The following is a 12,266-nucleotide window of genomic DNA, read 5'->3' as shown; positions in this document are numbered from 1 at the left end:
TATAATTTTTTTTTGAAAAAGGTTTTGGATGTCTATCATGTCTAGTGATTGACATACTTGTGCCTGGATTTTTTTTTTTTTATACTAGGAATTTAATCCAGGAGTGCTGAACCACTGAGCTACATTTCTGCAGTCCTTCTTATTTTTTTCATTTAGAGACAGGGTTTTGCTAAATTGCCTAGGGCCTCTCTAAGTTGCTGAGGCTGGCTTTGAACTTGCAATCCTTCTGCCTCAGTTTCCCAAGTCCCTGGGATTACCAGTGTGGGCCACAGCCCCTGACTTGTTACTGTCTTTTTGATCATAGCCATCCCAGTAGAGGTTAAGTGTTATATCTTATGGTGGAGTGTGGTTTTTGTTTTTTGTTTTGAGATGGGGTCATGCTGTGCTATACAGGCTGGCTTGAACTCCTGGCAACCTTCCCACCTCAGCCTCCCAATAGCTGGAACTACAGACACACACCTTTGATTTTTTGAGATAGGGTTTTGCCCTGTTGTCCAGGCTGGCCTTGAACCTGTGATTCTCCTGTCTCAGCCTTTGGAGTAGCTGGGATTAGAAACGTGTGCCATCACACTTGACTCTTTCATACATCTTGAGTAAAATATTTTTTAATATAGTATGAAGTTTTCTTCTTTGAATGTAGCTATCCAGTGTTCCATGACCATTTGTTGAATATAACAAACATTTTTTTTTTGCTTTTGTAATTTTACATGAGTAAAGTGAGAGCTTTGATAACTTTCTAGAAGAGCAAAAAAATGAAAGTTTTTTTTTTTTTTCCTCTTGGTAGCAGGAGACTTCACAGTGAAGAATAAAAAGCAAGCACTAGAGTGGGGTGTGGTGGCACATGCCTATAATTCTGGCTACTCAGTGAGGCTGAGACAGGAGGATCTCAATTTCAAGGCCAGACTCAGCAACTGTATGAGACTGTCTCAAAATAGCTCAGTAGTAAAGTGCTCTTGGGTTCAATCTCTAGTACCAAAACAAGCAAGCAAACAAGCATTGGCAAGGAGGAGATTAAAGATAAAAAGGGAGGCTACAGCTGCTAGAATAAGGTATGTGATAGTAGGATAGACTCAAAAGCATCATAGAAAAGTCTGCTTCTGGGGATTGGAGATTTAGTTCAGTGGCAAATTGCTTTCCTAGCATGTGCAAGGCCCTGAGTTTAGTTCTCAGCCCAGAAGGGGAGGTGGGGGGAGTATGCCTCTGTAAGGCTGAAGGAAATGATTCCACTAAAGTATAAGAAAAAGATAGGCCTAGACACTTAAATTGGTGGTAGCAGGGAAGGAGAGTGAAGATATCAGAAGTCAGGTTCTTTTTGGGTAACAGATTTTTGAGGTAATAGTTTTCTAGGATAGAATAGGAACAGTTATCAAGATGTGTTAATTTGTGTTAATTTCTGGTAAATTAGAATACTTACCAGTTTTACATTGCAGCTAACTATAAGTCAGTTGCTGATTGCTTATTAAATTTAAAAAAATCCATCAAATTCTTAATATTTATTACCTGTATGTTACCTATATAATTTACAATAAGACTCTTTTATTCTTCCCATTCTGCTCACTAAGGAAATCTACTCGGCCAGTCCTGATAAATTTATAAGAGATCAACAGACAAAGAAATTTGGTAAAATAAGATAAATCTTGGCTCTGTTTTAAGAAGTGTACAGAATATGTTCATTCATTTAGCAAATATTTACTAAGCATCTACTATATGCCAGACATTGTAGGTTCTACAGTTGTACTGGTGAGCAGAAACAGGCAGCATTTTTATGTATTTGGAAATAAGAGTCAAATTAACATATCTACTATAGTCAAATAACAAATAAATGTAAAATTATTACTGTGATTAATGCTAGAAAGGAAGGATAGCATAGTACTATAAAAGCATATTTGCAGAGCATCACCTGGAACTTGAGCAGCTGCATGTGGGAGATCTGGTGAAAGATGATGGCCAAGAACAAATTAGGAGGGCAGAAGTCCAGGAATGTATTTCACATATCCAGCCAAAAAAACTTACGTTGACGAAACTACAAGATTAAGGCTCAGCTGTAATACAAAATGGTGATGCATCACATTCCCCCCAAAAGATCAATAAATAAAATGTTTTATACAACAACAACAAAAAAAGCATTTTGAAGCAGCAGCCTTCTCCATTTCCTAATGCTCATAGGTGGCCTTCCCTGATGTGCTTCGGCTGCAGGCAGTTGCTAACTCCAAGATTCTTTAAAGGACTATGAGATACCTAGGAGAGTTTTGGGTGTACAGCTGATGACACCCTCTATTTTCCCAACTATCATGCTGATTCATTTAATAGCATCCAGCAGATGCCAAAGTCATTGCAGTTCCAGTATGTAGCAAAGGTGCCACAAAATAGATTGCTTTTGTGAAGAAGTCTTATTAACTTTAAGAAAACATTAAGAATATTTGCAGGCAAAAAAACTTCCAGGGCTGGAGTTGTGGCTCAGTGGTAAAGCACTTACCTGGCATGTTTGAGGCACTGGGTTCGATTCTCAGCACTACATATAAACAAACACACAAATAATAAATAAAGGTCCATTGACAACTAAAAAAAATACACAAGAAAAGATGCTTCTTCCCTCTCGGAAAGAAAAGGAGTGCCAGGAGAATATAAGTCCTTTAAGAAAATGGTCCTGAAGAGGATTCCCACCAGGATGGGACCCTTCTGATCTCTGTATTCTGAGAATAGGGCATATGACCTGCAACAGATGAACCAGGCTGTGGCAGACAATATGTGTTAGCAGTTTTTTCTGAAATAACTACAGGGATACATGGAGGTAAAAGCATTCAGAGCTGGATATAAGAATTCTTTGAAGATGTAGTTACAGCATTCAGTTAATGAAGGGAGATTTAAATGAAAGTGTATATCTATTCTTAGAGAGTGTAGTGGCACAAAGGCTGTTATTTGGGCATTCTATAGAGGGAGCTATTCTTGAATGTGTTGATTACTTTGGTACAAAAACTAGGCACAAAGTGGAAAATAAAAGTTACTGAAAGATTGCAGATAGCGTTGACTGACCACCCAACAGCATGCTGTGTCTGATATGCATCCCTCTAGAGACCTATGCTGCAGAGCAATCTGACACAGTGTGAGACTGACAGATGTTTAGACTATAGGTAGTTTTATTGTACTCTTAACAAACTACCTGCTCTCTCCAACCTTGAAAAGGATTTCTAAGGCAAACCAAACTGTTCCTCAGAGTTTTTTCTTGAGTTTAGTTTTATTCTACTGGTAAAAGTAACTTACTTTTAGAATACATGTACATTCATATACAAGTGTATATGTGTATGTTAGATTAACACATTAATGTATACAAGTGGAAAAAAGATCCCAGTTCAGTTTTTAAATCTAAGTAGAATTTGTTTGAAACTAAAACATTAATCCTCATAAAAGAAGTACTAAAATTCAGATCAAAATGTATAATGCTTATAAGCTCTTGTACCAAAATGAAAAACTAGTTTTAAGAACTTATTCAGAAACCTTGCTTTTTAGAAAACTGGAAGTATCTCAAAGAATTACTCCTAACAATCATGAATTGCCCATTTACTTTTTTAAAAAAATATTTTTTAGTTGTAGATGGACACAATATTTTATTTTATGTGATGCTGAGGATCGAACCCAGGGCCTCTCACGTGCTAGATGAGAGCTCTACCGCTGAGCCACAACCCCAGCCCCCCCATTTACTTTTGAAGGAATAAAATTTAGAAAATTGGAACAGCTGCATTTCATAATACTTCCCTACCTATAAACCTATATTATTTATTGTACTCCAAAAGAGAGTAAAACTGAGAGAGAAAACTGCAAGGTGTATTGATATAACAGCTAAAATAGAGATGATTCTTAGTGTTCTACAACACAGTCCTAATCCTGCCAGTTGTTATTATATGATTTTATAATTGCTTTTAAGACAATGTCTTAGCAGTTGAGATGATGTTAATTGCTATTTACTATTTTTTAAAAATGGTTCTACTGGATGCAGTGGGGTGGTGAATGGTTTTACTGGCCAGGTATGGTGGTGCAAGCCTGTAATCCCAGCTACATAGGAGGCTGAGGCAGGAAGACTAAAAGTTGGCTGGATTAGACCTGTCTCAGAAAGCTAAAAGGGCTGGTGATGTAGCTCAGTGTTAGGTAGAACAAACCCTGGTTTCAAACTCTGATACCACACAACACACACATGGTATTACTGAAATCAGTCCATATGATCAAAATCACTGACATCAGTCCATATGATCAAAAAGCCAAATATATTTTCCTTTGAAATGGATGTGAGAAATAGGAATTTTATAACAGTATTTATCCTCGCTTAATTCTAATAGGATGTTATTTATGCCAGTTTCATGTGATTAGCAAAAACTTCTGTCTCCTCCTCCTCTTCCTTTCTTCCTTGTCTTCTTTAAAAAAAAAAAAAAAAAGAGTATTAGAAGACTTGACTTTAGTCTGACACGGAGAGAGGCCAAGAAAGGCTTCTCTGAAGAAGTGATGTCTAAGGTGCTATCCATAGCCTTGATTTTGCAAAGCAAAAAGGAATATTCTGGGCAAAGAGAAAAGCATGGCACTAGCCTTAGGGCTAGAGGCAGTATGTTCCATAGGAAGTGGTGAAGTCCTGGGAGGGAGGTAGAAGGCTGTGGAGGTGACTGTAAAGGAGCCAGACATTACAGGAATATCTGGAGAAGGAGTGTTTGAGGAAGAGTTGCTAGAAAGAATTAATACTGTCAAATGTTACCAAGGGGAGAAACAACAGGAATTAGAAAGTGTTATTAGATTTAGTAGCACGATAGGATTATGGGTAACATTATCAAGAGCAATTTAAATGGAGTGATAAGGGACTAAAACTAGATTAGAATGAATTTATGAGTCTGAAAAAGTTGATTAAGGGGGGAATAAGGTGTGTGGTAGCTGGTGAGAAGGCGACAACTGTGGGAATTTATTTGTCTATATTAATGAGAGATTTAAGCCCAGTTAAAAGATGTGGGCATTATTAAGGAAGATGGGTTGTAGCACAACGTTAAGATGTTTGCATAGCATGTAGAAGGCCCTGGGTTCAGTTGCCAGCACCACAATTAAGGGCAGTGGGTTCAAGAGAGAGAACAAGTTGATCATAGAGAGAAAGGCTAATCAATTCCTGAGATGGCCTGAGGTAATGGAATCTAAAGGAAAAGGTAAGCCTTAGGTTAGCCTCTAGGAACTAGAAGGAACAAGTGGATACTAATGTAGGCAAGTTGTGTGGTTTGTTCTCTGTTATTTGCAGAGTAAAGAAGAAGCTGGGTGGGTTGGGGTCCAGAATAGAGAAGGAAGTAAGAGTAAAGGCCCATTTAAAGTTGGTTTTCATGTTTTTTTAGTGGACCATATCTGCCCTATTTTGTGACTATGGTTTGGTGACATAGGTATAGCTTGGAGAAAAAAATTCATGCAGGATTGTTTTTCTAGGTTAAATTTAGTCCCATAGCAAGAATATTGTTAAAATGACAAACCACGGAATTAAGCTTACCGAGAAGAGAAATGAAGAAAGAAAAGGGCCAATAGACCGGGCAAAAATATATGTGAAGGGGCTGGGCTGAAGCTCACTGGCAGAGCACTTGCCTAGCATTTGTGAGGCATTTGATCCTTAGCACCATAAAATACTAAACAAAGGCATGCTGTCCATCTACAACTATTAAAAATGTTTTAAAAATATATGTAAAGGGGATATAGTTGAATTTGGGGTTCTTCTATCATTTATGTTCTGGAAATTAAACCCAGAGCCTTATGATGGAGTTATATTTTTAAAAATGGAAATACAATTTTCATACTATAAAATTCACCCCTTTGAATGTGCATTCAAGTGATTTTAATCTTTTTAGTTGTATAGCTGTCACCATTGTCTAATTCCAAAACATTTTTGTCCTCCCACCCCAAAATATGAGTTATTCTCCATTCCCCCCCACCCTATTCTGGCAATCACTAATCTACATCTGTTGATTTACCTAATTCTGTATATTTCATATAAGTAAAATCATATAATATGTGGCCATTTGAATCTAGCATCTTTCACTGAATATGCTTATAAGTTTTCATCCATGTTATAGCATATATCAGTACTTTCACAGCACAGTAAAGGTCCATTTTATGGATATATGCACACACACACCCCCTACATTTAGGGTTTTGTTTTGTTTTGTTTTTTCATCAATTGATGGGCATTGTGTTGTTACTTTTTTGGCTGTTAGTAATGCTGCTCTGAACATTTCTGTATGTAATATTTAATTTGCGTAGATGGCTATAAGCTAATATGGTTACTCTTGGGTTTTTTTTTTTCTTTTGTGGTACTGGGAATTAAACTCATGAGGCACTTGACTGCTGAGCTCCATCACCAGCCCTTTTTATTTTGAGACAGGATCTTGCTAGGTTGTCAAGGATGACCTCAAACTTGCAATCCTCCTGCCTCAGCCTCCAGAGTAGCTGGGATCACAGGTGTGTGCCATTGTTCTGGGTAGTACTTGACATTTTTGAGGAAGTGCCAAGCTGTGTTCCACAATAGGTGGATCATTTTACATTCTCACCAGCAATGTATGAGGGTTCCAGTTTCTATAAATGCTTATCATCAGTTTGTTATAACTATCTTAGTGGGTGTGTTTGGATATTTTTATAAAACTTATTTAAATAAAGTAAATAAAATACATGAATTTGTTTCCTATAAAATATTACTACTATATACATGTGACTAAAGACCCTTTGACCTCCACCCCAGTTTGTTCCTATACATTATATGAAACAGTTGCTTTCAGTTTAAATGTATTTTTCTAGAATTTTTAGAAATTGCCATTGTAAGCCAAAGCACAGTGATGCTTGCCTACAATCCCAGCTACATGTGAGACTGAGGCAAGAGGATTGTTTGAGTCCAGGAGTTAACAGATTGGCCAGGAACATAGTGAGATGTTGTTTCAAGGAAAGAATTCTCAGTGTGGTCTCTTTACATTAATCCAACCGTTTTTATAGAAACACTAAAATGATAAAAATATTTTCCTTTCAATCTCTAACTATAGAATGTGACATCCTTTTAAAAATATATATTCATTAATAAAAAGCACAAACAAGTAAATCACCTAAATGCCTTTAAGCGTTTATTGTCCTATATTTTATGATTTTTAAAATTACAGCTCTTGCCAGGTGCAATGGCATATGATCACAGCTTGGGATGCTGAAGCAGGAGGATTACAAGTTCAAGGACAGCTTGGACAAGTTAAAGAGACCCTGTCTCAAAACAAGAAAAAGGGCCAGTTATATGCATCAGTGGTACAAAACCCCTGGGTTTAGTCCCCATTACTCTTAAGTTATGTGGGATTCATTCTACTGTTATTCCCCATTATAGCTCAATCTTCATGTAATAAAACAATATCAGTAAAACTAATATTCTCTTGTCCTTAGTGCTTGGCTCTCTGGCTATGAAGACCCTGTAGTGTCTCGAATAAATATGAGAATTCAAGATCTAACAGGACTCGATGTTTCCACTGCAGAGGAATTACAGGTAGGTAATCATATTTGCAAGTTATTTTTATAGTTCTTCAAGAAAGGCTTCAGATAAGAACTTTGGACACTGAACAGGCAGTTCTTTATTTGCATGAGAGTTGGAAACCGTAAAAAGTAACTGTTGCCTGAAACCATGCAATGTGATTTTAATAATCAGTGGGAGAAATTATAATTGTTCTATGACCTTTGAATTTTGTCAAAACATGAAGTACTATTGAATATGAATGTACAAGGAAATGGAAAGTATGTGACACTAAAACTTACTAAGTACATTATAATTTTTTTTCATTCCTCAGGCTGTCTGGAGGGTAGCCACTATGAATTTTGACTTTTTAAAAATTTTTGAATTGAAATGTGATTCACATAAAAATTTCACAATCCTAGCAAGAAACCCTAACCATGCCCTTTAAATAGTAATACCATATTCCCCCTCTCTGAACTCCTGGCAACCACTAGTCTTCCTTCTGTCTCTGAATTTGCTTTTGCTAGGTATTTTATATAAGTGGGATCATCTAATATGTGACCTTTTGTATGTTACTTCTTTCACTAAGCATTATATTTTCAAGGTTCATTCATGTGGAAGCATATATCAGTCCTTTATTCCTTTTTTAAAAAAATATTTTTTTTAGTTGTAGTTGGACACAACACCTTTATTTTATTTATTTTTACGTGGTGCTGAGGATCAAACCCAGTGCCTTGCACGTGCTTGGCGAGCATTCTACTGCTGAGCCACAACCCCAGTCCTTCTTTATTTATTTTTATGGCACAATAATATTCCATTTTGTAGGTAGAATACATTTCATGTATCTGTTCATCACTTGATGGACATTTGGGTTGTTTCTACTTTGTTATTATGAATAACTGCAGTGATCATTTCATGTACAGGTATTTTAAATCCTCTTGGGTATATGCCTAGGAGTTGCTGACTCATATGGTAACATTTTTTTTGTTCTTTTTAATTATACATGACACAATGTAATTTGATGTATCATACATACATGGAGTATAACTTCCCATTTTTGTGGTTGTACATGATGGGAGTTACATTGATCATGTATTTACATATGAACATAGGAAAGTTATGTGGGATTCATTCTACTGTCTTTCCCATTCCCCCTCCCTTCCCCACATTCCCCCATTCAATCTGCTGAACTTCTACTCTCCCAACACACCTAATTGTGAGTCAGCATCCACATATCAGAGAGAATATTTGTTTTTTTGGGATTGGCTTATTTCACTTAGCATGATAGCCTCCAGTTCCATCCATTTAACAGCAAATGCAATAACTTCATTCTTCTTTATGGCTAAGTAGTATTCCATTGTGTATATGTACTACATTTTCTTTATTTATCATCTGCTGAAGGGCACCTATATTGGTTCATAGCTTAGATATTGTGAATTGAGCTGCTATGAACATTGATGTGGCTATATCACTATAGTATGCTGATTTTTAAGTCCTTTGGGTATATGCTGTGGAATGGGATAACTGGGTCAAGTAGTGGTTCCATTCCAGGTTTTCTAAGGAATCTCCATACTGCTTTCCAGAGTGGTTAACTTTGGGGATATACCAAATTGTTTTTCAAAGTGATTGAACCATTTTATGTTCTCAGAAGCCATATATGGGGGTTAAAGTTTCTTCACAACCTTAATAGTTGATATTGTCAGTCTTTGTTTTTTGTTTTTAGCATAGGTATCCTAATGAGTTTGAAGTACTGTCTCGTGTTTTTGTTTGCATATCCCTATTAGCTAGTGATAATGAACATCTTTTTCCTGTGCTGTTGGCCATTTACTATATCTTTTTGGGAAAAAAAAGAGGTTCAGATCTGTTGTTGTTCAGATTGAATTGTTTGTCAAGTGTTCTTTATATATTCTGGATACCAGACCCTTTTCAGATGTGGTTTGCAAATATTTGCTCCCATTCTGTGAGCTGTCTTCACTCTAATGGCATCTATTGGCACAAATATTTTTAATTTTGATGGAATCTGATTTGTCAGGGTTTTGTTGTTGTTTATGCTTTTTAGAAATGATTGCCTAATGCAGGGTTATGAAGATTTACATTTGTGCATTTATCTAAGTGTTGTGTAGTTTTCATTTTCAGTACTAGGAATTAAACCCTCTTCCCTTGCCTTACAAATGCTAAGCACACACTGACACTGCGCTATACCACTGATCCCTAAGAATTTTACAGTTTTCTCTCTTCCATTCAGGTCTTTGATTTTTGAATTAACTTTTGCATATGATATTGTGAGGTAGGCAATCATCTTCATTATTTTCCTGTGGATATCAATTGTCCCAGAACCATTTATTGAAAAGACTGTTCTTTTCCTATTGAATTATCTTGGCAAGTCACTTGTCATGATAATTTAGAACAAAAAATAACAGATGCACAGTGACCAGTCACTGACAGCCTTTGAAAGATTGGATATGACTGATTATTGATCATGATGTGTAGCTTTTATTTTACATAGTTACTTGTGGACTAAAGAAATAGCAGCAAAGTTTTACTTTATGCAATTACAGTTAATATACCATGGCAATTGAAATTTGAACTGTGTTTTAGGGTCCTGGTGTAGATAAGCCATAGTAAATGAGATTCAGAACTGCCTATATTTATGTTCTTAAATTGTCATTTATTCTATGGTTATCTTATTTTCATAAAAAAAAAAACTTTGTCATCGTCTTCTCCAATCTTGTTTTTATTGTAACCTCCATAACCTTTATAACCTCTTCCAAGCAAATTGTAGATTTCTAACAGATTGGTTTGCAATTTCTAACAGATTGGTCCACCTACTTAAAACAAAAATAAAATGTCCAGAATAATATACATGACTTGCACTTTCTGTGGGCAGTACTTCTAATTATGATCTCCTGTTTTGTCAGCAACATTCTTTTAGTTACATTCTCCTTTGGCTTTGTCAGCATTTCATGTTGTGATGGAGGGAATCAAGGAAGGCATCATTTTCCAAATAAAAAAACTGGATGTATCCAACATTACAAACATTGTAAATAGGAGAGCTGGAACATAAAAATTAGACCAAGTATCTTTTTTGTTGTTGTTGTTTTTGGGTACTGGGGATTGAACTCAGGGGCACTCAACCATGAGCCATAATCCCAGCCCAATTTTGTATTTTTATTAGAGACAGGGTATTACTGAGTTGCTTAGCACCTCACTGAGGCTGGGTTTGAACTCTCGATCCCCCTTTCTCTCTCCCTCCTGAGCTGCTGGGATTATAGGCATGCACCACTGCACCCAGCCCAGAACAAATATCTTATTTCCTTCTTTCTCATACTGAGATATTGTCATAACCAACTGAAGTTGTTGGGGCCCTTCAGCAGGAATGACTAAATAGATGTGGACCTTTTCCCATTTTACCTTAGCAAAGAAAAAATATTCAAGGGCTGGGAATATAGCTCAGGTGGTAGAGTGCTTGCCTTGCATGCACAAGGCCTGGGTTCAAAAAAAAAAATATTCAAGGAAAGGAATTTTATTAAAGTACATTGGGAATTTGCTAGCATTTGGTGCTTTGAGAAACTTTTTTTAAATTTAAATTTCTAAGGAAGATGTATTTGTGAAAATAAATAGCAATCTCAAAGTTTTAGTTTAAATTATGTATTTGGAAAAAGCATGTGTCTCAGATATGCTTAAGTGCTCCCTCACTACAAAAGCAAAAGAAAAAATCCCATTAACTAAGTTTCTAAAAATAGCACATAGTAGCTATCCTTAGTTTTTCATTCCTATTTTCTTTGGAATTCTCATTGACTTTAAATACTTTTTTATTTCTCTTGAAGTTCCTAACCATATAAAAGGCCAAAATAGGGCTCACAGAATTTTTTTTAAAGCATTAATGTTGACAGTTCTTTAATTCATACTTTATTTCTTCAGGTCGCAAATTATGGAGTTGGAGGACAATATGAACCCCATTTTGACTTTGCACGGGTAAGTAAAAGACATGGAGACCTAACAAATCCACTGAAGCTTAGGTATTACATTGTTAAAGAAAAATTATTCATGACCCTTGTTAAAGATGAAGGCCTACTTAGTTCAGTAGAGGACTATTGGATTAGATAAGTATAGGGACCACTGCAGTCAGGTTTTGCAGTGAGGGAGAGCTTAACTCCAAATACAGTAAGGAAAAATAAAAAATTATGGAAGAGGTAAGAGGAGAATCTTGCTGCAGAAAGGGCAGAGAGATCATATTCACTTAGGGGATAAAAGGTGAGGAACCTGATTAGATATTGAGGATGGGTAATCCTGGCTAAATTAACTTTAGCAGGATTCTTGCTTAAACGCAGAAGTGAACACAGAAGCCTGGAATTTGGGGCCTAGTTGAAAAGAGATTTTGGAGGGACCTGAGTAGTGTTGGTCAAGAAGAGAATGTCAACATATTTATTCTGTTATTTTAGTGTTATAAATCCATAGCGAACATATACTCTGCAAAGCCATTTTAGCAGTAAAAAACACCTAGATACCTGAGAAAGTATTTAAGATACTTGGTTAAGTGCATTGGTAAGCTTGGAAGAAAGTAAAGGATATTCCCAAAGACAAACTGAACAAAGACACCTAGAGACCAAAATTAGATGGTTAACAGGAGACAGAAAAGCTGATGCCAGAGGCACATACCTGCAAGAACCCAGATTACCAGCTCAGGGAGAGGATCTGCCACAATGTGAGCTGCTGCACCTGAACCGCCAGTATCACACCTAAATCTCCAGAAGAATTACACCTTCAGTGAAGAAAAGAGTGG

At 36.4% G+C, this 12,266-nt stretch overlaps 1 protein-coding gene across 2 annotated transcripts in view; it reads left to right on the top strand.

Moving 5' to 3' along the window:
* The window catches only part of P4ha1 (prolyl 4-hydroxylase subunit alpha 1), a 67,112-nt gene that overhangs the window by 45,625 nt on the left and 9,221 nt on the right, over positions 1–12,266 (top strand). For both annotated transcript variants that reach the window (XM_026390234.2, XM_026390235.2), the window contains exons 10-11: positions 7,420–7,519; positions 11,405–11,458. In XM_026390234.2, coding sequence (XP_026246019.1) covers positions 7,420–7,519; positions 11,405–11,458 — 154 coding nt within the window. The remainder of the gene's footprint in view (positions 1–7,419; positions 7,520–11,404; positions 11,459–12,266) is intronic.

This window comes from Urocitellus parryii, chromosome 5 (genome assembly GCF_045843805.1).
Source record: "Urocitellus parryii isolate mUroPar1 chromosome 5, mUroPar1.hap1, whole genome shotgun sequence".
In the NCBI taxonomy this organism is placed as follows: Eukaryota; Metazoa; Chordata; class Mammalia; order Rodentia; family Sciuridae; genus Urocitellus; species Urocitellus parryii.
Note: the sequence above shows the minus strand (reverse complement) of the source record. Positions and strands in the feature narration are given on the sequence as shown.